Source organism: Acanthisitta chloris, unplaced genomic scaffold, assembly GCF_000695815.1.
Source record: "Acanthisitta chloris isolate BGI_N310 unplaced genomic scaffold, ASM69581v1 scaffold20396, whole genome shotgun sequence".
NCBI lineage: Eukaryota > Metazoa > Chordata > Aves > Passeriformes > Acanthisittidae > Acanthisitta > Acanthisitta chloris.
Window position 1 is genome coordinate 16,539 of NW_008678996.1, and position 27,502 is coordinate 44,040.

Here is a 27,502-nt window from a genome sequence, read left to right on the forward strand (position 1 = left end):
AACATTCACAGTACTTAACTAAAACACTGTCAACACTATCATGACTTGAGCCTTCATATCCTCTATTCCCTGTTTTAGCTTTACCTGTAAGCTAAAGATTAGTTATCCATGTTAATTGCACTTGATTCTTTTTCACAAATCCTGGACACACTCAAGGGCACCCAAACAGCAGCTCAGCTACCACCTTGGGAGCCACTACAAACACTGCTCAAATGCCAAGCTTTCTCATTCCAGGAGAGCACCACGCCACTTCCACTGGCCCAGCAATTTGAAAGACTCTGGAAGATGCATATTCTGCTTGTTACTCTCCTCTGTACTGTAAATTCAGATCTAGTTTAACCTATGCAGACTGCTAGTTAGACCCCGATGTATTTCTATGCATTCCATCAGAGCTGTGAAATCAGTTGCCCCTCAACTCGATCCACTGATCTTCAATGAACGACAACATGTGACTGCTCATTTTACAGAAGTTATAAATACACTTATTATATTTCTGTTGTGACATTAGGCACATAACTCAGCTCTAATTTTAAAAATATTTTTGTAAGGGAATAGAAAGTCACTTATACTTTACTTCTAATTTGCTGATTAAAACTAAAATACCAAATGTTACATATTTCTTGAGATGGCTTCAGTGGGCCCTAATTCTGCAAAGGAGCAATCAGGAGCCTCCACCTATCCAAGAAGTGGCCCCAAAGACTGAAATGAAATTCCATCTGGGGCCAAGGACTACACCCAGACAGAAGCCAATGCTGGGTCAGGACTTACCTTTCAGTACTTACTCTGATGCTTTTTACCGAGACCTGAAGTCACAAAAGAGCAAGAGACTCCTGCCACAACAAACCTTATCTGACAATGACACAAGAAGTGAACAAATACCTAGGCAGACTCTTCTTTACTGGAAAAGTGCTACTTCACAGCTCTGTCCTACTCCTGACCACACAGGCAGACATTTCCAGAATTTAGGAAAATATTTCTTTCTTGGCAAACAATGGGACCAACAGGAAAAGAAAATCAAGTCTGATTCCAAGAAAACTATCTGATGAAAGGGAATATCAGATGATGTCAAAACTGTGGCATACCTATCAAGAACAGGCACTAATATAAGTTCCATAATATTTCTTATTTTGATTCAATAAGATGACAACACTTTACATGAAATAAACAATCCATAATGCAAAGGGAAGTTTCTGCAGGGCTGAAAGGTCAATGAGTGGCTTAAGAAGAACAGAACTTTCTCAATATCAGCTTCATACTCTTTTTCTAGAACCAGTATTACTTCTCATACAGACAAAAGACACTGACTCCCCTTTATTACAGTGGTGTCTTCCCTATACCTGTTAAATGTAGGTCTGAGATCTCACTGTTCACCTCCTGCTGCAGCCAAAGAATGGAATAGAGGTGTCATGTTGCTAAACTTGATCTTGCCACATGGCTAAGCTTTATGCTCTAAAAATGACTGGATCAACCCTGCCATCAGCTACTCCCCTCCGCTGCTTTACCTTTCCTATACATTGCTTCTCCCTTTTTTAACAATGTACCTTTCACAACCAAAACAACTCTTCTCCAATCTAATCAGGCATCACTTGAAAACAGAGCATTTTAAACCTGACTTCAAATATTGTTCTCACAGATACACCTGTTTTTCTTTCAACCAAACAGCTCCTATGGCAGCATGAAGGCTACAAAATAAAAAGGATTCACAAGAGAAAAGCATTGAAAAGAAAAAATAAGATCAGACCTGGCACTTCACTCGTAAGACCTTTGTCAGGCTATTGTAAAGTTGATCAAATGCAATACAATTGATTTGTGACATTGTTTCTACAGCCAGAGAGATGAACCACATAGGCAAGATGTTACCTCTCCATTTGTAGTTCATGAGATAATATTTCCCAATGTAACTCTATTACCTTCACTAACAGACAAGGTTGAGATTTTGAAAAATACCCAGTTACACCATCAGTTAAATTTGCCACAGTTTAGACAAAAAATAAATCAGCAACATTTACGCTTTCTCTGAAGATTCCACCACACTGGGAGAGTGGAGTGCACCTTCATTTTCTAAATGCCAAGGTCAGCTTTCCTGCTCCTAGGAAATAGTTAGGTATACTGCCTGTTTAAAATAAAATGACTTACCTATAAAAAACAATTCTCCTTTGAGATACTTATTATGTACTACCAGACCATGAGCATAAATATCCTAAAGCATTTCAGAATACAGCTTTGCCCCACATCTAAACAGTGCCTACCTATAAATCATGTACAGTCACAAACAGAACAGTTTCTCTTAACCCAAAATCCTTCAAGGATTTCTAGACAGGGTGGTAGGAAATGTAGAGTCTGATATACCTACATGCAGCACAACCCTAAAGAGAACTTGTACATAGAGTCTGACTTAACAATACACCTTTCTGTTAAGTTTCTGCCCATATACATTCATTCAAATGTCAATGGCTTCAAGTAGAACTTTGGCAGCTAATCTGGAATATGATCCTGAAGTACTTAACATCCTATTGAGATCTTTCAGAGTGAGTTTAGTGCCTAGAGAAAGTCACTGCCCTGACACTGCCAAGGACAGGAATCTTCCTGAGAGAAGTCAACAATAGTGCATACAGAAAAGGTCACAAAAATTGGTTTAACTGTTTTGCTTGCATTCTCATGCAATCCCTTAGTGATAAAATAGCCTCCCTTTTAAATCTTCTGCCTCTTAGATCTTTCTGTCACAGGCAGAAATAGTAACATACATTTTAGTCCTTTGAACATCTTTCAATTTAAAAAACACAACAAAACTAACATCTGGGAGACTGTCCTAAAATCACCTTATTCTGAAAATCTTGGATGCTAAGGTTTACCCTAAGGGAAATGGAATCACCACAGAAAAGTAGACATACCAAAGGAAAGCAAGCAGGCAGCTAGCAAGTTTAGTGGGGCACTTGGCAGTGCTATGTTTGCAGTTCAACTCAACAATCCTAAGGATCTTTTCCAACCTAAATTGTTCTATGATTCTAAGTGGTATCGCATGGAGGATCAAAATTTTAATCTCTTCAGATGCTACAGCAAAGGACAGTGGTGGGTGGATCAAGGTGAGTCGAAGAGTCTTTGTGTGGCACTTTTCCATAGCAACATTCCAAAAATCTTAACTTTGGGCATCAAATAGTACCAATTGCCAAGTGCCTCTGAAAAGAGAGCATCCCTGCACTCAAGTAGTGAGGCAAATTTAAAGTATTTTAAGAAGTTTCTAATAGGCTTGGCAATGGTTAGATAGGACACATGCTCTCATCCAAAGTGAAGTTTTCAAGCACTACTTTGAGCTCCAGTTATTGAATAGGATGTCAGTTAATACTCTTGCATATTTACGTTCCATTGATCCTAAGGCATCAATGGATTTTTTTATAAGCTTATAGACATTGTTTCTCTACATGGGAAACAACATCTCTTATAAATCAGTCTAGCAGACAGGAAAATACAACCACACCCTTGCATATTTTCTTGCTGAAGTACACTGTCTCATAGCAACTGTCTCTGACAATGGATAGAGTTTGGGGAGTGAAGAAACAAAAACTATTTTTGATAATTAGATGTTACTTATCTCCTTAAATGTCAGCCTCTGTGGTGAAATGAGAAGACAACACCATATGCAAAAACGTGTGAAACGGTACATCAGTGGAAGCTTTGTGCAGCACTAACTTTGCCCAGCACAAACTAAAAAACCAGCTAAGACTGGATGTGTCTTATTGTCTGCACTTCTCAGAATGGAGTAGGACAACTGATCACGTTCAAAGAGTATAAGCAAAGTTTCTTGGGGGATTGAATCTGGGGGGATTGACAACCATGATCACCAGGGGTCCCTTGAATATTGTAACCTCATCAGTGTGTGAACTAAAGGGGTTTCTCTCCTCAAAAGAGAGATGTTTGTTTGTTTTTAACAAAAGACTGAACTTCCCTAGGAAAACTGGAGATTCAAACAAAATGATCCCATAAGAATAAGTTCAACAGCCACAGGCTTAGCTTTAAGAAAATCATAGATTACTCTCAAAGCCAAAGGCCCTCAGTCTCTTAAATCAGACACTTAGGAAAATGCCAACATTAGACATAGAGTAAATAAAAAAAGGCTTGAGAAAAGGCCAATGACAAAAGCCCTAAATTGTACAAAAGATAAAATAAATATTTTAGCCCATAGCATTCCTGGGCTTCATGAAAGAAAAGGAAAAACCTTTGACCTATCTAAGAGCTTAGTAGCAGCTATCATTTAAAACAGGAGGAAAAAAGGACAGTAGTTCCTCCACCCAGCCATACAAGAAGAGGTGTTTCCTGGAGTTATTAATCCATCAGACTAACAGAAACAGCATTCACAGGAAGGGTTAACCTCAGGCTTTAGGGTCTCTATGGTGTCTCAAAGAAGTTAGTGCCCTACTTATCTGCAAGTCTTGCAATCCTTTGAAAATAAATGGAATCTGCAGCCAACTGCAAGTGGCTGTAAGGCAGATAAGGCTTCCAAAGCTGTCAACACAAGTCTGGCAGAGTCTAAAACATTCAACAACAAAAAAGGAAGAAGAGTTTTCACGCCAAATTTTGGAAGCTATTGACTTGTCCACACTCTTTTGTAGAGTTATATGAGGGGATGAGAAAACTCATTGGCAACTCCAACAGAGAAGCCCGAGAAAGTTAAAAGGCTGATATTTCTGCTGAAAGAAAACACTCTGATCACAGCTGGCTGGTGAGAGAAAGACATATCACCCCCTTTAATTGACCACAGGCATGGAGAATGAGCAGGCAGTAGTGACAGGCAGCACCTTACATGTACTCTTGAAGCAAAAGACTCTCCTCTTTTATGTGCATACATATACTCATATGCACATGCACATTATATCAGGACCTGTATTCACATTTCACAAAAAAACAGTGAGATCTTCAGGCATAAACAGCATAAAACTTCCAAGAAATTCACAATCACCATCAGAAAGCAACTAGAGCTATTTAAGCATTTATTAGAAGATTTGTATCTTTAACCCTTGCTTTTTAATTTAAAATCTAGGTCCAAACAGTGCCAGACCCACAATTATGATCCAACATTAACTAATATACCACCTCTAACTAATCATCATTTGGATAATGTGCTTTTCCTCACATCCCAAATTGTTGCATCACATAGTTCTGTGCTTTAAAAAGATATGGAAAACCCATCTCAGCTAATGAACGTATTACACTGGGAATTCCCGCAGGCAGTGACATACCCATGTCTGGCTCTCTGAAATCAAAACTGTTCTGCCCTTTTCATACACATTCTCTGATGAATGCCATGCAACAGCAAACACAGTAAGACCATACCTTGCACAGCAGCAAGGTATTTTAGTTTCACTTGAAACCAACAAGATTAAGATCACTTAACACTTTTGGGTTACTGGACACCTACATCTCTAGTTCATTACCATGAATGGTACTAAAACTGGTGCAGGGTATTTAGTACTTTGCATTCCATTTCATATAGAAATATACAGTATTATGTAGCCCTCCTACCATTACTACAATACAGTCAAATATCTGTATCCGTGGTAAAATTCATACTTATTCCATATTTTATTTTACTTTTTTATTTAAAAGCAAATATCAAAGAAAATATATTGGATATATTTAAAAACCCATCTCATATCACATATATTTAGTAATATCCATTTTATACAAGACCATGAAAAATATTAACGACACAACACCTGTTTTGTTACACAAAGACATTGTAAAGAAAAATCAAAACACCCTCAAGTACATCAAAATTCCATTAAAGTCAAATGACTATAACAAACATTTATTTATTTTCTTTGTGGCTTTTAACAGAATAAAATTTGCTTGCATTTGTATAAGTAATAGAATCAGCAGCTTTCCACAAGTGCTTTCAGTAACTATGAAGCTGCAAGCAGAATACATACCTTGGTGCTTCCTCCACAACTTTTTGGTTTCTCCTTTGAATGGAGCATTCTCTTTCATTCAACCACAAGGCATTACCATGTTTATCTGCCAAAACCTGAAAAAATAACACACTGCTATTAACAGAGGCATGCATATGGTCTTTTGACATTATACTATGATGCAGCATTTAGTTTAACTTTTCTCCCAATCAAAAAAGAAAGGTTAGGAAAAAATGCTAATGTAGAAAATTAATTGTATATTAAATGCTAACTAAACACTCCTTCCAATTCTGACTAGGATTATTCTAAAGCCTCCATAACAGAGGCTCTGCATGGCAGAAAACCACTCATTCAAAATCTGATTTCTGAACTTCAGGAAGCTTCTTATCAAAGACTGAAATAAGATAAATACTTTTTTGTGCATTTTAAGTTGTATTGCATTATGAAATTACTCAAAAGCATACTGTTAATCAAAATCTTGTGCCAACAAAGAAGAGAAAAATCTCAAAGGATGCCAAATTTTGCTCCTGAATTACACACAATTTTCAGAAATGATGGCTAATGGAACTTTCCTAATAGGCAAAACACAGTGCCCTGTCTATAATGAAAAAAATCACAAACTTTGCTATCTTATTATTAAGGGGAATAAAATTTGCAACTTCCTCAGTATTTTCAATGGAAACTGAAGCAGTAGGTTCAATGAATTTATTTTTTTATATATCAAGTGTCAACTCCAGTTCTTGGCTGCAGCTTCAGTTCACAGAAGAGCAAGGACAGAATCAAGTGTCTAGATCCAACTACCTAAATCACACACTGGAAAAAAATTACACAAGTTCAGCACAGCAGAACTCTCCATTGATTCAGCAACTTCAGACTAGAGGGAAAAGTAAGAAAAGGAACTGTGTTCCTTTATGAAATTGACTGTATGGTGCAGCCATTTCCAATATCCAGATACTGGATTTGAGGATTCAAGCAGCCTTCTTCCCATCCTATGATGTTAGACTCTACACTTATTCTTGGAACAATTTCTTTCATTGCAGACTACACCTGCTCCCTTTCTTCCTTATAAAATTTTCCCTGTAACCCATTCTTTTTCCATCTATCCTTCTGCACTTATCTGCGGGAACCCATGCCAATATTCATGCTTCATTCTTTAATAGTGCAGTTCTACACTGAAAACCGACAAGACAAAACAAGGAGACAATCTTCCTCAAACTGTGTGAACTCAACCATATCTACTCACATTTGTGACAACAAATCTGTATTATTTATTATTCCTTTTAGCACCACAGAGCAAGTATGGGACTAGGCAAGATGAATTCCTGCATCTATGACACCAATGGTTGCTGAGGCGTGAATAATCTGGGTAGATGTGACTGAAAACGAGGCATGGAACTCATGAAGACAACTCATGTGCACTGTGCAGCACCAGAGCCAGGGTGCTCCATGCCCTTTAGGATCAGATGTATCTTTTCCTCAGAAATACTGTTGTGCTCCTATAAATTTATGGAGCTTTCTTGGGAGAAAAAGAAAAGCGCCACTCCAAAGAAGTCTAGAAGACTGACAGTCTCTGGACTTCCTAGACTACAGCATATCCCACGGGGAGGTTTAGCAGCAGTAGCACCAGGGTGCTCCGGCCAACTGCTGGATTCCCTAACAGGCAACTCAGCACAAAGGAAAACACCACAACACACCCACAATGAAAAAAAAATGCCCAGGTACTTCCTACCCAGGTCCTCACCCATTCAATCCAGATGAGTGGAGTTCTACAGTATCACAGAGCTCCACATAAGCTCATTCAGGAGGTCCAATGGTTGTTTTGTTCTGCTTTGTTTTGGTCTTTTTTTTAATATTAAAATAGTACCTCTAGAGCATAGTGTAGCACATAATGGAAAAATCACTGTCCTGTGAGTCAAAATATTCCTTGTAAGTCCTTCTGTTTCAGTGTTAGAAAACCTACAACTTTCCACAGAATTTGACCTCACCAAAACAAACAAACAAAAAAGTCCTGCAATATTTCAATAAAAATTAGCTCCTGTGCCTCTCTCAATCTCTCCCTTTCTCTGTATTTTTCTGAAAAGAAGATACAATTTTTCAATCCAACTACTAAATTTATTTCTTTTACTTCAGGACATGTCTCATATCCTACTAAATTTTGGTAGCTTTGCATTTCAGAAGACATTTGCAGAGTACTGAAATCATAATCTTAGAGATGACATGAGATTCCAGTACACATTCTCACTAAAAATGCAAAGCAGAGCTACAGCTTGTTTGGGTTTTTTTAACATATCTAAATATTCCTGGTAGAATACGTCCTGCTTCGTGGGATTAGATGATTATGCCATGAGTGTATGCCAAAATAGCTAAATATTATGAGGCACAACTTCTTCTCCATGATTCAGCTAAATTCTATTTCCATTTGTAGGACTGTTATTTAGCCAACTAATAGACACTCCATGTACTCTTACTTTAAACTCAGGTCCTTTATATCAGGAGAACAAGACTTCAAATCACTTCAAGCATAAAGTCTATTTGGACTCGATTTTCCTGTTAATTGTTTCAGCCTTTTCTCATGTTTTACAAAGTGATTGTTTTACAGCTAGACACAGGAAACTCCTTATTTAACAATTTTAAGTACCAATGCTTTGGAGCAATATGAGAATGCTAAAAAAAAGTTCTATTTAAAAGTTACTGCTAAATTAATAAATATTTGGCATCTGGTCTCAAATTGTTTGTATGTTCAGCAGTTTGAAAATGAACCAAGGTCAACGTCCTAAAGCTGATTAGAACATGAAGTTAAAATGATACACTATGATATTGTTAAAAGGTACCATCAAAGTGTTTGTGTAAGGAAAACAGCATTCATTGTACACTTGTTATAAATAAAACTATAAATTATTAATAGCAAAGGTATTTTGTTTAACCTAAGTGAAATTACTCAACAGTTCTTAAATACAGTGCTACCTAATTTTTTTGAGATGACTTCTTTTAAACCCAAAGGAATCAAGACAATAAAAAATCTGTCCCCAACTCAGGAAAGTATGGAGGAATCCACTGAAGAATCAGTAAGAACCTGCTGAAGTTCCCAAAGCTGCAAGCCCTTAAAGAAACAGATCTCTAAGGTGTACTGATTTGCATACAGAAAGAAGAAAAAACAATACACAGGTAGCCAAAAGTTACTGGCCACAGCAAGAGAATACAGAAAGATGCTCCAGCAAACTGACCTCTTTTGCACCCTAAGATCAATGCCAAAACTAAGAGTCCACTATATGCCTTTCCAGGACCCTTTAAAAGAGAATAAAGTGGGGTTTAAATTTTACATTATTTCTTCATTTTGCTGTTTCATTATTTACAGACTTCATTTCACTGTTTCTTCTTCACTTTTACCCCTCTACTCTGCTCTGGTAAGACTCCACCTGGAGTGATACATCCAGTGATGGAGTCCTCATTACAGGAAAGACATGGACCTGCTGGAGCAGGTTCAGAGGAAGGCCACAAAAGTGACCAGAGGGACTGAACACCTCTCCTATGAGGACAGAGAGAGTTGGAGTTGTTCAGACTGGAGTGCAGAAGGCTCTGGTGAGAGCCAAGTGCAGCCTTGTAGCCTTTCAGTACACAGAGGGAACTCATAAGAAAGATGGAGACAAACTTTTTAGCACATCCTGTAGTGACAGGACAAAGGGCAGTGGCTTTAAACTACAAGATAATAGATTTAGACTAGATCTAAATAAGAAAAGTTTTTACTGTGAGAGTGGTGAAACACTGGAACAGGTTGCCCAGAGATGCTGCAGATGTTCCATCCCTGGGAACACTGAAGGTCAGGCTGGACACGGGTCTGAGCAACCTGGCCTAGTTGAAGATTTCCCCACTTATTGCAGGGGTGTTGGGCTAGATGAACTTTAATGGTCCCTTCCAGCCCAAACTATCCTATGATATGCAATAAATTAGCTTGTGTACATAAAATAAATCAAAACATGGCAAGTGTGAGGTTGTAAGCACATATCTGAGAGAGTAAAACATGTTAAATATTTCTCTCTGACAAATCATTCCACACTATCAAATTTACTGTTATTGCTTCACTCAGTTATCAAGCTACTTCAGGCTCCCACTATTTAAAAAAAAATAACATGCCACAACTCAGAAAGGGTTTCTATTTTGGACGAAAATAAATGAAATTTATGTGTGGTGAGATTTCTGTTGAGGAAACGAACACGTTCCATATAGATCTCATATCAGGAAATATTATCTCAAGGCCATCGACAAACAGTTTAGTTGACAACAAAAAATAGAGTTGCACAATCAAACACAATTTTGAACTCATAATTTTATTAAAGAGTGTCTGAAAGAAATTTTTGTTCTGCATTAGCACATCTGACCTAACACTAAGTCTAGTAAAAGACATAAATAGTCACAATCTATAAGTTAAGCATAAGACACCTGATTCTGAAAGACAAATTGCCCAAAATGGGGCACAAATCCTCCTGAATTCCCAAGGAGCATTAGATACTTCAGGACAGAATCCAAAACACTGACAAAACCACCTAGACATCACAAGAAAATATTAAGCACAGCCATACTTGAACTCCTACATCCTCTGCTGCACTCAAGCACTGCAATGGGATCCAGAGTTCAAGCTCCAGCCCTCAGGACAGATGCCTACAACTTTTTTTTTCCTCCCCCAACAAACTGAGCACAGTTCACAGTCTTCCTGCTAAAGAAAGGCTAGAGAATAAAAACAGGAAAGCTGTATTGTGCATGATAGCCATGTAGCTTGAGCAATGACCCAAGACACAGGAAAACACAAGACTCTAGGCCTTTTTTAGTGGAGTGTTTGAAACGTTTTGAACTTTAATTTATGAGTTCAAACCTTATTAAATAAATAAATATACAATATTTACTAGTAGCAGTAGTAAGAACAAGAATAGCACCAACCTGGATTTCTATGTGGCGAGGGTTATCAATGAACTTTTCTATCAGTAAGCGATCATCACCAAAACTTGAAGCAGCTTCTTGAGATGAAAACCTAAAACCTTCCCTTAAATAATGAAAGCAGAAAGAATAATCTGTATTTTAAAAGTTAAGTCAAGTCCTGAAGTATAAATAAACACTTACTCACCTCAATCACATCAATCAACACACACACATCCAAAAAGCAAGTTTTACTATTTGCATTGGATTCTGTAATGAATACACCTTTTCATTGCTTTTCTTACAAACATCAAAAAAGACAAAAGACAAAACATAAAAAACACAACAGAAAAACCACAAACACCAAAAAACCCACACACGACACACAAAACAATCTCAAAACAGAGATTTTCAGTGTGTTTAAAAAGTCTGAGCATTTACAAAAACTATTTGCATTTTCTTTGTTGGTATTTTCTTCTGCAAAAGTAACAAAGTAATAGAATTTTAAGACTTAGTAATTATGAAGTACTTGTTATACAGAAGTCAAGGTGAAGCTCACCACTACTTAAGGCACACAACAGCCACCTTAACACCCAAGAACAGCAGAGGTTAGTTGCCCATTAAGGATCTGCAAATGTAATACTACAGCCCTTGCAAATCCCACCACTGAACACACAGCCTGAAGGTGCAATATCTCACTTTATGGAGCACACCAGCTATACTACTAGTTCGTGCCTGCTTTAAAGTGTGACTGTTATACAGAGCATTCCATGTGCTTCCCTCCGGTTTCTCCTTTATATATGTAGCTACTCAAACAAATTAAGATTGTGAGATACTGTATTTTTATTTTGGTTAATGGCAGAAAATACTCCTTGGGTCAAAACCACTGACAATGTCATGTACAGCTTTCTCAGGGTGAAACAGAACATAATGCAGGGACCCAAAAGCTTCACTGATGTTTTCTACAGCCTCTTTAACTGGCATATTATCCCATTTATGTTGATACATATGGAAAGTTGGAGTTAAATTTCTGTGGGATTGACTACCAAAATGCAGCATATCTGACATTTGTGTCCAGAGTAAGAACTACAGCACAACTGAGTTGAAGCTTCTGTGCTTTCCATCCTTGAATCTAGTTGAATCCCACAAATTAAACCCAGACAATAGAGTCACAAGACAGGTAAATGTACAGTAGAGAGATGTGCGTATTTTGAAGTATCTCTTCACCTTCTTTCAAAATTGTGGACTAACAGATGCTGTAATTTTGAGAGTTTATATTCAATGTACAATCTTTCCATAAATCATCTTTAACTTCAATATATTGTATCACTTAATAAAGAGAAAAAGAGACATCAAAATCTGTGATTCTGTACACTACCTGATCTGTCCAAAACACCCAAGTGATGTAACAAGCAGCCATACACAGTGTTTCTTAATGAAACAGATTTACAGCTATTTTAACTTCTACGTCAAAGACTTTGTTTGGATTTCTAAACGTTCTGGTGTCACAGTTTTATGCACAATTATTCACAATTGACTTTTTCTTTCACTGAAGTATGTGCTAATTAGAAATCTAAACTGCAATACCTGTTAAAAAAAGTCAGGTGCCTAATTATCTAATTCATACATCTGTAAATCTTATTACATTATATATAACAGGAACAGCTATCTCAGGTATTCTGACCTTGTTTGTGTCTTACAAAACTCTGTGGTTGTATTTGTTCAGTGATAAAAGTTACCATAAATACACTTCACTTTCCTTAAAGAGACCATACTAACCAAACAGAGATGGGTCTGAATCTCTTTATGAATATTTAAATAAATAAGTACCCAGCCATTAAGGCTAGAAGAGAATTTGTCTTTGGAGCCCCATTGCAAGGAACACACAGCACAACTGTGCTGATATGTGTGACAAAGTCCAAAACTTTCCTGCCTCCACTAACCCCAGAAGAGAAGTGCATGGCAACTTGGGAGCTTACTGCACCTGTCTAGGCTCAGGTACAGTTTACCATACTAGCAACATGCTCTCTGCAGCCTAATCAAGCCCTGATGTTTGACAAGATACAATCACTCAGGTTGATACGTCTCGCCTACATGAAGACCATCGGTGATACCTCTAGACTATGACTCAGAGTGGCCATCTACTAGCAGCTTTCCAGTAATTTTCTAAGACATTGAAGCCAAGCTGTTTATTTTAAGTGCACAGCAGAAAAATGAGACAGTGGCCATAAACTGAAGCAAGGAATTTCCAACTTGATGTGAGGGGAAAATAAATTACTGGAAAGACAGTACTGGAGAGACAGAGCCAGCTGTTTAGAATCATAGAATCATCAAGGTTGGAGAAGACCTCTAAGATCATTGAGTCCAACCACTAACCTGCCACTCTGCTGTAATCCCTAAACCATATCCTCCACTGCCAGAACCAGACACCTCTTAAACACTTCCAGGGATGGTCACTCCACCACCTCCCTGGGCAACCTATTCCAGTGCCTGACCACCCTACCAGAGACAAAAGTTTTCCTAACACCTAATCTGAATCTCCTCTGCCTCAGCTTGTGACCATTTCCTCTAGTCCTCTCACTGCAGGCATGGCAATAGAGATCATCCCCTACCTCTCTACAACCTCCTTTCAGGTAGCTGTAGAGAGCAATGAGACCACCCCCTGAGCTGCCTCTTCTCTAAGGCTAAATAAACCAAATTCCCTCAGCCTTTCCTCATATGGCATGTGTTCTAGGCCTTTTATGAGCCTCATTGCCCTTCACTGGACTCACTCCAGTGCCGCAAAGTCCTTTTTAAAGTGAGGGGCCCAAAACCAAACACAGCAGTCGAGGTGTGGCCTCACCAATGCCAAGTACAGAGCAATGATCACTTCCCTAGTCCTGCTGGTCACACTGTCCTTGATACAGGCCAAGGTGCCATTGGCCTTCTTGGCCATCTGTGCACACTGTTGGTTCATATTGAGTTGCTGTCAACCAGCACTCCCAAGTCCCTTTCTGACAAACAAGTCTCAAGCCACTCTTCCCCCAGCCTGTAGTGCTGCATGGGGTTGTTGTGCCCCAAGTGCAGGACCCAGTGCTTTGCGTTATTGAACCTCATGCAGTTGTCCTCAGGGTAATCTCAATGCAAGACCCAACAGGGCAAAGCTCCAAGCCACCAGCTTCAAAACAAATGCTGATGCTATTCAGAGGACAAAACTGGATGAGGTGATGTCCCTAGATGCGTTCAAAGATGCACAGTTCTATAAGGGGAAAAACAGGATGTCTCTAAGGTTCCTCTCTCTCCCTGCAATACATTTAGTCCCACTGAAGTTGTATAAAAGTATTAGTGGATCTTGCCACAAGCTTTCCTGTGGCTGTCTGAAGTGAGATAACCAAGCCAACTTTCTGCCTCCACCTCCAAGATCAGCATTGCTGCTTTAATTAAAACTACTTTCTTTGGAGGCAGCCAGACACTAACAAAAGACTGCAGTCATTATATAGCGTTTTGGTTTCCAGTATCAGGAAATAGCAAAAGAACATAGTTTTTTTCTGTCAAGGCCAGCATTAGAAAGGCCAATCTAGTTTAAAACAGATATTTCATTAGTACAGTAGAAGTCCTCTAAAAACATGAGTGGTAAAAGTTCAATAACCAACAAATACTCAAATGTCGTTTGATTTTACATACAAAACAAAAATCCATTGCTTCAGCATGACTCCAAATTTTAAAAAAAAAAAAAAAAAAAAAAAAAAAAAAAAGACAAATCGACAACTCAAATGATCTAGTCACATCTAGTCACAGCATTTTACATATGTAGCTGGCATAGAAATCTGTGTTTAAAAAAAAGTTTTTTAGGAAACACTGTTCTTCATTCATTCAATTGATTCCTTCCCCTTACCTGAACAGCACACACCTGTGCAGGACAGACCAAGGATGCAAAACCCAAAAACTCCCATTTTTGCACAGTAGTTTGAGAGGCCAAATGCACTGCTTGGGGAAGGTAATAAAACTCAATGAACAGGTTTGCATTGGATAATGCTGTTCAATTCTTTAAAGCATTGCCCTCTTCTACTGCACACTTCGTATTTCCTTTGCTTCAGGAGGTAGGGGATTCAGAATGATTGTCTACATACTATTTCACTTTATGTTCTTCCAGTTTCACTGCTCATTCCTTCAGAGCCATTAGAAGATTACATCACCAGGAAAAAAAAAAACAACACTTCAACAGATGTTTCTAAAGGAAGGTGGGAAACTGCAGAAAATGATTGCAGGCTACAAAAACCAATTTGCTAGAATATCTCCCACACACCCTGCTGTACCATCCCAGTGAAGGGCAACAACTGTGGAACAGCAGAAATAAACAGCACAGTATCATAGGACCACAGAAGAGAAATCATACAGGATTCTTGGAATTTGAGAGCAGATATTTGACTTAGGGTCATAAAATCAGCATAAGCACCAAGAAAGAATTTTAGCAACAGGACAATTCACATTTTCCTGTTACTCTAAGTTAAAAGGAAAAATTTTTCATCTCAATAAATATCTGTTGCTGGAAGCTGCCTTGGCAAAAACCTTCAAAACAGATACTTAAATCTTGCATGCTTAGTGAGTATCTAAGAAAAGTTACAGAAGGTGAGACAATGCAGCAGAGGGGAGGAGGGTATTAGCACAAAGCTCCAAATTTCTCAAAGGTTCGAGAATAATTCAGTACAAATTTCCAACTTAGAGGGTATCATGTTTGCAGCTGAAGCTACTAGCCAGACAAACTGATTTCTATCTGCAAATCTATAGTTTAAAACAAGAGCAAATAGCTCCCGTATAACAACCTCCAATACTGAACCTACACGGCAGTAAGCATCTTTACGCGCAAAGATCCACCACAAGATCTACCAGAAAATTTCAATCTGTTCTCTGGAGAGGACAGTCCTGAAGTTAATTCCAGCTTCCAGCAGACCATTTGAAGCCATGATGCCTAAAGATTTACTTACAAGTACAACTCATATAAGCACAGCAAAAGCAAGAGCACCTTCATGTTCTCCACAATCAAAGAAGGAATGATACAGAAAATGTCTATAGATATTCAAGCACAAACACTAGTCATGTTTTGTTGTACTTCATGTCGCCTATATTTGGAAAGCACTTTCAGATTAGGCTCTCTGGGATGCAAGCACAGAGGCTATTCACATACAAGACCAGAGCAGGGATGATCAACTACCCTAAGACAGAAGTACTTTTAAATGCATACCACAGCAGAACTTTCTCAAGCTTGTGAAAAACCTACCAACCTGAACTCAATGTAAACTGCTTTTCAGAAATCTGGACTGCATTTTCAATATAATTTCAAGGGGATATCTATTACGTGAAAAAAGGGCATGCTAAATTATGCTTCTTCAAATGAAGACTACTAGCTAGGGATTACATTAGAGTGAATATAGAGTTATTTTAATTTCAGATGTGACTCAGTGGCTTGAACTGCATACAAAACTCCACAATAGAACTTGGCCAAAATTTGGAAAAAGCAAGGAAAGTGAGAGTTGGGAGGGATTCAGATCTGAAAAAACAAATCAGTCCTTCTCAGAGGCAGGAGGCAACATTGCAGCCTCCCGCATGCATGTGAAGAGCTATTTCAAGGAAACAAAGTAACTAACAGTGGTAAAACTATTCCAGCATTTCTATTAGAAGTATTAGTTAAAAGTTAACAGAAATATTAGCTATAGTCTGAACAATGTAATTATTATAGAGGATCTAAAACAATTATCATTTAGCATAGTTAAAGGATGTGAAAAATGAATCACCAGTAAGTTACTAGAGTGAATAATTCTGTAACAGTGGCAATTAAGTTGCTCAGATTGGTCTTTTCCACTTCCTGTGGCTATTTCCATGTCACACTACACACACATTTAAGCTGCCTTATAGTACACATTGCTAGTTGAAACAAGAAAGATTTTCAAATATCCTGAAAATCCAAAAATATGTTTCAAACAGGGAAAAAGTTCTTGACCCAGAGGGTGGTTGGGCACTGGAACAGCTCCCCAGAGAAGTGGTCATAACACCAAGTCTGACAGAGTTCTAGAAGCATTTGGACAAAGCTCCCAGATACATGGTGTGTTTCCTGGGGTCGTCCTGTGCAGGCCCAACAATCCTTGTGGGTCTCTTCCAACTTAAGGTATTCCATGATCCTTTATAAAGGCCTTCTGTTTTCGTGTAGTATGTGAAATTAATCCCAGGAGACAAAGCCAAAACAAGTTTACAAAGCAAAATATTACCAGCCACTCTTCACACTCACCTTGAAATGCGAAATTAACCCTGAAATGCAAAAGGCCATTCAGATATAGCTTTGCAGAATCTGCCCATAGCTGAAAAGTGGTTTATTCTCAGGATTACATGGATCTGGATGCAGCAAGATTACACATGAGATCAATGACTTTTTATGCAATATTAAAACTTTCAGATGCACATAAAAAGGAATAATCTTAGTTCCATAACACAACTAATGGACATGTACATCAAATCTTTTACAACCTCATAGACAGTTCAAGACAGACTGTAAGAGTAACCCAAATGCTCTACTTGGTCTGCAAACGGGTTTTTAACGTAAATCAATCTGCTTGTCTTCACCTTCTCTTAATCTCACTTTTATCTTGCTGCAGCCAGTATTTTGTCAACTTAATTTTGCCTACCCATAAATTTTAAGATAACCATTTCTCCCTGATATAGGATCAGTAAATACTGTTGATCTGTGACCTGCCTAGTTCTTTTTTTCTCTTAGCACCTTTTATATACTACACTAAAATTACACTATACAGACAGGATCTGAATAACCAACCAGGAGGACTATTATAAGGACACAACTGGCAAATAATAACGAGCTGAACGGTACTTCAGAATGGAGCTGGACTCAATGACCCCTGTTGGTCCCTTCCAACTCAGGATATTCTATGATTCAAAGGCTTTCTACAAACAAGGCAAGCATCTCAAATTATCATTATCAAATATGATTGAGTCAAAGTAATATCAGTAAGTTAATTCAGTGATGTGCAAATGCCCACAGAAGAGCATCCCTAGCTAGTTTCTATTGATACCAATCAGCTCTGCCAGGTGACTTTCTAAAGACTAACCACAACTTTTCTCCAAAACAAATTAGCAATCATGATTTTAGATCCACTTTTATTTTAAAACAATTATTTTAATTGAGCTCCTTTGCTCCTTTCTGAGAAACGTAAGAAACAAATACCTTTCTTTCAATTCCAACAGATGCAACTGCTGCCTGAACAAGACCAAGGCAGCAATTTTGGATTCTAAAGCAGTAGGAACAAAGCATCCTTGTAAGAAAGCAGGTTATTCTAGACCTTCATTCTAATGCACAAAACCTTAAATTTCCTATTTAGATTTTAATACAAATGGACTAGATGCGGCAAGGTACAAAAAAAGAAAACAAAACCCCCACCACTTCTCTTTAAATCTAAAATTTAACTGCTAGCCATTCACTGCTCTTTTACCCAGTTTTTAGGTTTTGGCAAACAAAAACTTTATAGGGGGCAGAAAAATGATAGGGAAATCTTGCAGGTGACTCAATTAAACTAATGAAAATTAGAGTCGGACTGAGTTGATTGCAGCACATGTGCTGCTCCCTCCATGTGGAAAGGAAAACACTGAGTAGGTTATTTTGGAACAAATAGGCTTTTCATTATAAGACTTTGAAAAAACAGAAAATACATTTTTCTGTAACATCAGTGGCACACAGAGTTGAAACTAGGCTCCTCACTGCCAGAATATCAGCCAAGAATGGACTGTAAAACATTGAGACGAAGACAAAGCATCATGAAGTGTTCAGGATTTAGACAACGGCCAAGAGACATGGAAACGCCTGTGTGTTTAAACAAATGTTGTTTGAAAACAGACAAAAGCACAACAGTTTGCTGAGACAAATATTTTAAATACAGAAGTATGCAATTTATTAGAGCACATTCTGGTAACACCGTATGTGTTTCCACACATGAATAATCAGTCTCATCAACTTTAACAGGACTAATGGCATGCAATAACGTTTGTGAATCAGGGCAAATAAATGTTCTGCCTAACACAGAGACAATTAATAAATCAGCATTCTGAAAGGCACACAGCAAAATGGTATTTACACTCTAAATTTACAATCTAACATCAGACTAAAGGCAGTTGTAAGAGGTGGTTTTTTACTCAAACTAATGGACTATATTTTGTAAGGTTTATGCAAAAATTAATGCAAACTAGGCACATGCAAACTTCCCAAGTAACACTCTCTATGTGAAAGGGAGCAAACCAAATAATATCCAATTTCTCTGTCTAACATTTCATATCTGCTCAACTGTCAGCTCACAGTGGCTTAATGGGGCTTTGGTAACGGCAGCATTCATCAAGGCAAGCTTTTGGACAGCATCTCACCTGGTCTCTTCATCATCCCAAGCGATTCTCATGCCTTTCCCACCACCACCTGCTGAGGCCTTGATCATGACAGGGTAGCCTAACAGCGGGGAACAATTAGACAGAAGTTCAAACTTTGTTCAGTTGGTCAGAGGAACATGACAACTGACCACATGTCCAATAAAGCCAGTAGACAATAACTTCACTTATTAAAACACTTTGTTTAGAGGGAGAGCAGAGGAGAGATTTTTCTTTTCAAAACTGTGCTGTCAGTGTAGTAACTTCTATAGCCAGGAAAGGTTGTCTTTCTCCAATTCATATATACCAAAAAACACTGAATGAATTATTCCCAAGTAACAAAGTGATTTATGAATAAGGCATTTGACCTTTTAAAGCTCACATTTCTTTAGAAACAAAGTTTTGTTCCTTTGTTACTGCTGAAATATGCTGCAATAAAATTTTTAAAAAAATAAATAGCAAAAATAAGCAGATCTTCATAAATTACTAGTCAAGAGATTGAATAAGCAAATCTGTATCTTATCAACACTCCTGGTGCAGTACATTTGAATATCAGAGCACCTCAAGAACTGTGCTGCTTAGATATTATGCAATAGTACCACAGAAAACAGATTACTTTTTCTTTTACAATAAAAACGTTTTCCCCAAACTGACAAGTAGTAAGAAAAAATGAGCAGTATAAATCTGACAGCATTGTACATAATTGGTAATATTTTACTCTCAGAACAAGATACCATAATATGAATGTGAGTCAGGACCTTAGTTTTCTGAAAGCTAGAAAAGTACAGTAACAAAGTACACAGCAAATGCAGATTTAGTAATGATTGTTTATCTTCTAGTACATTCATTCAAAGCAACTTCCTAAAATAATTTCTTCATATCAGAGAACTTCACCTTTCTCCACATGAACACAGAAAACTGAAAATTAAGGATCTGAGTAAAAAGTTTTTGATGTTCTAGGACAGCAGAAAATTATTTATACCTTTGGTCTCCAGTGTGTTTAATGAAAGTCACAACAGTAAGGCAACTATCAGATACTGTCTGGCAAGAAGAGTGTATCAGTCCTTGAAAATTGAAGATACATTCTGTAAAGGGTTTTGATCTGGAGACAGAAAGGCATATTTGAACATGTTTCCTAGTAGAAGTGGTCGAGTCTGCCATCATATGTGTAACTGATGCTTATAGTTTCTTTCTGGTATGTAGATCTACTCTTGCTCTGTCAAGTGACAGCAATACAACACAACACCACCTCCTCCAAGTCATCTAACTGAAAGGAGATTCAGGCAAAGATAATTAAAACCAGCAAGCTCTGGAAAACCTTTTCCTTAAGAAGACTGAAATGGACACCAAAGAAAGGCATAATACAAGCATATGACACAGTAGTGTTGATTGGAAGGCAGGAAAGCAGCAACGGCACAAGAGAACATTAAATTAACAAAGAAACGGGAAAAAAAATCAATAGTTTCCAACATAACACATTATTAGACTGTGAAACCCCATGCTGTAAAGCATTCATGCGGCTGAAAGCTCTAGAGAGGTAATAGTCAAGCATATGTTGAGCACAAACCAAGTTTCTACAGGCATGGGTGACCAAAAGGCTATGAATCTTCATACTTTGGAATCTAAAGCAATCCCTTGTTACTAGGTGTAAGGGTTAAGAGCAAACAGAGCCATGCAAATAACCCTCCTGGAGTCACATTTTCCTGTGAACTACCTGATGCTGCTCATAGAGGGGAATGGGGTGTCATGGAGTAACAATGGATTTGATCCAGAACTGTAAATATTTTCAAGGCCTCTACAATCCCAGAGATTAAAGGGTGAAGTCAAAATAACTCCAGACTGCATGCAGCAGCAGTGATGTTCAACTAATCTCCATGAAATGCAGAATATGCAGTATCTGCACAAGTGCAATTCATTGATGCTGTAAGCTGTTTTGCCAGATCCCTGACAGCTGCCAGGCTCCTACACAAGTCACTGACTATCTTGAAAAAAACCACAAAAAGTCCATCTTGTATGACTTTCCCCACAAGAAATGAGATTTAACCAGGTAACACTAGCAAATTTAAACCTCTGGCAACACTATCACCACCTGGAGATTGTCCTATTCAAGAGGCTGCAAGACTGAAATAATGAAACAAGTACTGTTTGAAGCCTTATTATGACAAACTCATTATGGCAATTTCCATCACCTAATCTATCTTACTCAGTGTTTCATGTACTTGAAAAAATCATCATCAATTATGCTAACAGTTTCAGTCTAACAATATCAGTCTCCTGAATGCTTTGCTGATTTTAATTCTACAAGCAGAGTCTAGTCCTAATTTACTGTTCCTTAGTTTCAAAAGCAGAACAGGCATGTTGGCAGTGAGCCTAGGTGAGTCTTTATATACTACAGAATGTAGTTCATATATCACAGCTCACATGGTTAAATTATCAGACAGGATACATAAGTTACTAGTATCACTCACCAAGTGTAGGATCACTTGGCTTCCCCTCTCTCCTGCCTTTGATGTATAGTGATTACCTGTCAAACACACTTGTATGCAAGACAGAGATTCCAGAAAGTCACAATATAATTAAAAATAAAATAAATTTCAAAATAAATAAAAAGCAAGGCCTGTTTTGAAAACATACATATAGCTTTTTAGGTTGAGAAGGAAAAATTGCAACAGACCTCTACAAGTTAGCGTGTAAATTAGCCAGTGCCCTGAAAGTAAAGGTACTTGAACTTCTGTTCAAATATGCCTTAACATCCTCCTTGCTCTCAGAGGCACTGAGCTAAGCTGAAGAGCAGCTCTCCAGCCAATACCAAAGACTGACGCATGCTGAGACAAGGAAGGCTTTGCAAAATTTAAGTTTTGCATACACATTGGATACAGGATGCTGGGATGAGGATGCATTACTCATCATTGTCCTAACCACTTTTGTATTGTTCAACAGCAAGCAAAATTGCTAAAGTATGTTCACATGGATTGGTTGGATTAGTTGTGGGAAAGGAGAGGCATGCAAACAATTTCTAACAACATTTAAAAGTACCCACAACAACAGCCATGAGGAGTCTCACACAAAGCAGACATTTTTGAGTAGATGTCTGGTATTCAATCCTTCCCTCAAATTACATGCCAATTTACATGAAATTAAAATTGCCTGCGAGAATAAAAATCTAATCGTGCTCTACAGTTTTACACGCTGGTGATGTATCTGAAGGATGGGTCTGAAGATCTTAGAAGACAAGAGGGTAAAAAACTGTCAAATTTGAAGATGGTTGGGCATACTTTCACTGCTAAATAGGTACTATTAAGTTAGGACTGCTTTGTTTTCAGGGCAGTTACTATTGTGAGAATCTGAATGGTAAAAGGAGTAAACAAACTGCTGGTGTCCCACAGCTGTTAGTTCCTGCCCTTTGCATCATGGTTTTAGATGTCACTTAACCATTTTTATGAAGTTCCAGGTAGCAGATCACGGGATGCATTGTGCAATATCAGATCGCACAATATTGTGTGGCAATACCAGATTCCTTTCAACACCCATTACTGAAGAGCACTAACTGCACCCGTGTCAACTGAAACACAACAAAAATGATCTATTTCACCTCTTCAGTTTTGTATAGACTTTCATTTAGTTTAATTGACTGTATTTCAGAGTAGTTCAACCTTTTCAAACAAGAGTAAAACTTTCTGGATTTTCATCAATGCTTCAGGAATCAAGAATTCAGCAGCTCTTAATGTACAATGTTACAAACAGACCTAAAAGCAGCACAGGAAAAGAGCTGATGTAATTAAGTACCACAGAAAGGATCACAAGAGAAGAACAGCCCACACCAATAAATAGAGAAGGGAGACTGTAGAAAGGAGTCTATACAGCAATTTGTGCCTGAACTTCTTCCAGTTCCCGATTTAGCCTAATATCTGTCACATTTCCTCTTGACAACTCAGGAAAGCACATCTCAAATCAGGGGCAAAAAGAAGGTTTTACTCCCATATTTAGAAAATTTGTGCTCACAGGTAATAGTCAGTGAAACAGGTAGAGGCAGTATTCTCAACCCTGAAGTGCCATGCTGCACTACTACTGGGTATTTGGCCCAAACACAGCATGGAGAAGCAGGAAAAAAGCACAGGCAGTACGAGAGCACTACATAGTGTTTTACCATTTTAAGCCCTGATCCACAGTTGTGGATCTATTTTTAATACCTATTTTTTTAATAATTACTTAAGCTTTCTTGGAAGACTGAGACTCTTGATAAGTGAAATTAAAAACAATCTGAAAGTATCCCATTGCACATCAAGTGCTTTATACACAAGGACAAATGCTTCATATATACAAGAGAGTGTAATTTTATCTTAATTTAGATACTTTGAAATTCAAATCACTACTTTTATTCCGATCAATGGGCACAATTAGACAGAAGTTTAACCAAACTAATCAACTGGTCAAAACATGGGTGGGGAAAAAAGCTAGAAAGGACATTTTTTTTCACTTCATGGCATCATAGTACAAACTGTTCTTGTATCAAAACAGTGCAAGAATTTTCCATCTAGATAAAGCACCACCCAGCTGCCTGTAATTGACTTTAATATCACATAGTTAAGACTGCCTTGATATAATGACCTCCAAAGTGCTACTGATCTCAAAGACAGGAACAAGTCAACAGAACACTAGAAGAACTCAGAAGAAAATTAAACAAGAATACATTTCAAAGGGTGTCTAGCAAGCCACTGCGTGCCTTCTGACTTACATTCATCAAAACTGCTTTAAAAATACTTGCAGGAAATTTTTTCAACACAAGAGCAAGAAAGACTGTTGAAGAGAAACTGAAGTCATAATACTAAGCCTTTATTCAGGACTAAACCCAGTTTTATGTACAGTTCTCTTCTGAATGTTCCAATTTGATTGATAAGCTCTTCCTTTTGTTTCTGCTCCCACGACAGTGATCAGTGATCACTTGATTTCCCAACAAGGACACAAAGGCTGACCCATAGAAACACTGACTTACATTGTGTCAGCCTAAAAGTCAGAAAAGCCTACACTGAGGGGTTTCAGGGCAGTTAGCCAGTGCAGGATAGAAGCTCCAACTTAAAGTGGAAAAATGCTACACTGATGAAAAGTTATCTGCAGCAGTGCAAGTTCCACTTTATTTCTGGCACATAAGGCACAGCCATAGCTTTTGACATGGCTGAAATATATCTGCAGCTAGATCAGCAAGAGAAGCTTCAAATGCAGATACAACCTTTGAATTATGAACCTGTGATAAACCCAAATAGCTTCTCATGGTTACTGTCTCAAAGTGAAAATGAAAGAAAAATAAAAAAAAAAAAAATCAGAAAAATCTTACTGCATTAGATTCTTCTTCTAGAAAGTGTTTAAGAACATGTGTAATTTCAAGCATATGGTTTAGTATTTTCCCTAACATTAAGCTTTAGTAAATAAAAGCCAAAACTCATTAAACGCATGTTACACTTAACCTTCATCAAAATGAGTCCCAGTTTGCTGGTTGCTCTTATTACCATTCTGTAAGATGTTCAGAAGCTGAATAGTGACTTAATTCCAGACAGCACAGAAGAAAGGCCAGTGCTTTGGATGATATTCAAACTACCTGCAGTCCACACAGTGATGAAGAACGAAGACCATAACATCACTGGTGTCAGCCTCTACATAAAGAGGAATGCACCATGCCTAACTTCTGACTATCATGTCCAATTGCAGATATACTGTGAAATAACTCCTTTAGTGAGCTACTCATTACTGCATATTACATATGCATTCCACACATCGTGGCTGCACTAGTTCTGTAAAGCCCAGTTTAAAAAGCTAAAGTGTGATGACTTAGGAGATGGGGCGTTAATGCCTAGATTCTTCCAACCCTACAGGCAAGAAGGAACTTAAAAACTATTAAAACACTATTTGTTCTATAGGGATTACTTATTACACATTCAATTTAGTCAACCATGTCTGCTGAGAGGCACACAAATCCCACCATAGCTAATTTAAGAACTTACCAATTTCCCTTGCAATTCTGACAGCTTCATCTGCATCCTGTAAAAGCAGGAAATGAGACCCAACGTTAATCCCATCAGCCACTGCACTGTGTCCTGAGGGCAGTCATATATTGCACTACTGTCTCCTCCGATTCATTTAATGTTTGATTTTACAACCTTCTGACCCTTTTCAGCCAGAGGAATGTAAAATTAATACCATAAGTGGAATGTAAATTCTACCTCATCATTAGTATACTGAGAAACTCAAAGCAATGAGGAATCAGCTGACAGGAAACACAACCAGGATCGCAAAATGATTTTCTGCAGTTGTAGGAATTTAATGCTAGAATTTAGAAGTTTACAATCAATAATGGACCGTAAATCAGCTCGTTAAAGTTTGTCCACTACCAGCTAGTTTCTGTCCTCGCAGGTATTCCTCGTGTCTTCCCGCTTGCTGTCAGTAGGGGGAGTTGATTCTCTATTGTTTGGGAGTAATTCAAGTTCAGGAAAAAAAAAAAACCTTGCAGAACTTTGAAGACAAATGGGGTTTGTTTACTGAAGAAAGAACACAAGCATTTCAATTTTGTAAGTGTTGCATTCTGAAGACAGAATAAACCTTAAATCTATCATTTTAAACTACATCTGAAAGTAGAAGGTTCTCATAATCGTTTCCATTTAAGAGTCGGCACGTTACTAGCATATGACAACTTGAAAAATCCTTTTGTTGATGCCTCCTATAGCTTCAGCTGTCTTGTACCACTGTAGCCTGGTACAGAAAAATACACTGAGAAATTCCGAGAATAAAAACCAAAATACTTGAATTGCTTACTTTTTAATAATCAAATCGCTTCTCCTGCAGTAGTTAATTCTGGTTTCTTCTACTGATAACAATTTATTTCCATTATACAAAACCAGAAAGAAAAAGGGTTAAATTACAGTGGTGCAGGTTAAGTTTGAAAATTCCGTCCAAATTTGCTAATATTTGTACTATCCCATGACATGCATTAAAAAATTTGTATGGAAGGCAGTAATGTCTGGAAACCACCAGCTGCTAACTGTGTCTGAAACGATGGGGGCTGACTTATGAACATTAAACGGAAACCTGATATTTTTAAAGCTTTCAAGGCAATCCGTTTTAAAAGCACCCAGGTCAGAACTTTTAAAAAAAATACATAAGAAATGTTCATACCTGGTTCATTTATGTCCGATAATAAAACAAAATCCTCTTTAAAAGTCTTCAGTACCTAGTAACAGCCCCATGAAGAATAAGGGGGCTGGCAGGGGAAGTTGTCAGAAAATTTAATTTCCTTTCATTAGCTAGTCTGCTCCACAAATCGGTGCTTGTTAAGTTCAAAGCAGTCCTGAAAGCAACATCAGTTTTAAGTATTTTTACTCCAGTCACATCTGTTAATGAGATTTTTCCAAATAACAATTGTTTTTAAGTCAAGAGATAAATCTAGCAAAAAAACTCGCCCCCCCAAAAAAAAACCCTCCAAAAACTCAGGGTTTACTGTTTTATTACACCTTACTGCTTTCCATGACCCTGCACTCTCCAAATTTTAGCTTAAAGGGATAAAATGCATGAAAAGGGTCATTTAAGAATGTTAGTGGTTTCCACACATTGAGTTTGAAGGTTCTTTGTTCCTGCCCGTGACAGTTATGCGAGAATACTTCCCCTTAATAGCCTCTCTGTCAGGAAGTGTTAAACCTGCCAAATGCAGACAATTAGAGCCTCTTGAACAAAATGCAGGAAGAGTGATGACTGATGAAGAGCCACGATTATAGTCGAGAAGGAAACTTTTACATTTCTTTTCTCTTGCAAATTCACCCATATATTTGCAAAATAGAATTAAGAAGGGGGGAAGCAAACAGGGTAATTTTTTTTTCACTTAGTTACCTGCAAACAAGTGGCTAACTGATACACTGCGATCCACAGGAAGACAAGCTGCAAATCATTACAGGGGATCTTTTCCCTGCCACTGTATTTTTATACATGCGCACAACAACGTTAAGTAATAAGCAGCATCGTATCAGCAGCACTAATTGTCTCAGTTCGCGTTTGACAAGACTGAAATTACCTGCCCAGCACAGTTATTAATTTACACTGTTTCAACATTTGTTTCTTTTACAGCTCTAATATATTAGAACACAAACTATAAGATATAAGAAAAGAAGAATCAATGCATACTCAAATTCTTTAGCCTTCGAAGAGCATTTCTGATCCAGAAAAAAATATGCTGTGTTTTAAAGGGAAAAACTAGCAAAGGAAAAAAATAATAAACGACTGACCTACTGGACCCTCTGGTAAGTCTTTTTTGAACT

The 27,502-nt window shown here is 37.8% G+C and overlaps 1 protein-coding gene across 1 annotated transcript in view; it reads right to left on the minus strand.

Moving 5' to 3' along the window:
* PCCA (propionyl CoA carboxylase, alpha polypeptide) overlaps positions 1-27,502 on the minus strand; it is a gene marked incomplete at both ends in the record, with an annotated part of 113,321 nt that overhangs the window by 12,875 nt on the left and 72,944 nt on the right. The window contains 4 exons of the mRNA XM_009077129.1: positions 5,925-6,019; positions 10,836-10,938; positions 19,209-19,287; positions 25,202-25,238. Coding sequence (XP_009075377.1) covers positions 5,925-6,019; positions 10,836-10,938; positions 19,209-19,287; positions 25,202-25,238 — 314 coding nt within the window. The remainder of the gene's footprint in view (positions 1-5,924; positions 6,020-10,835; positions 10,939-19,208; positions 19,288-25,201; positions 25,239-27,502) is intronic.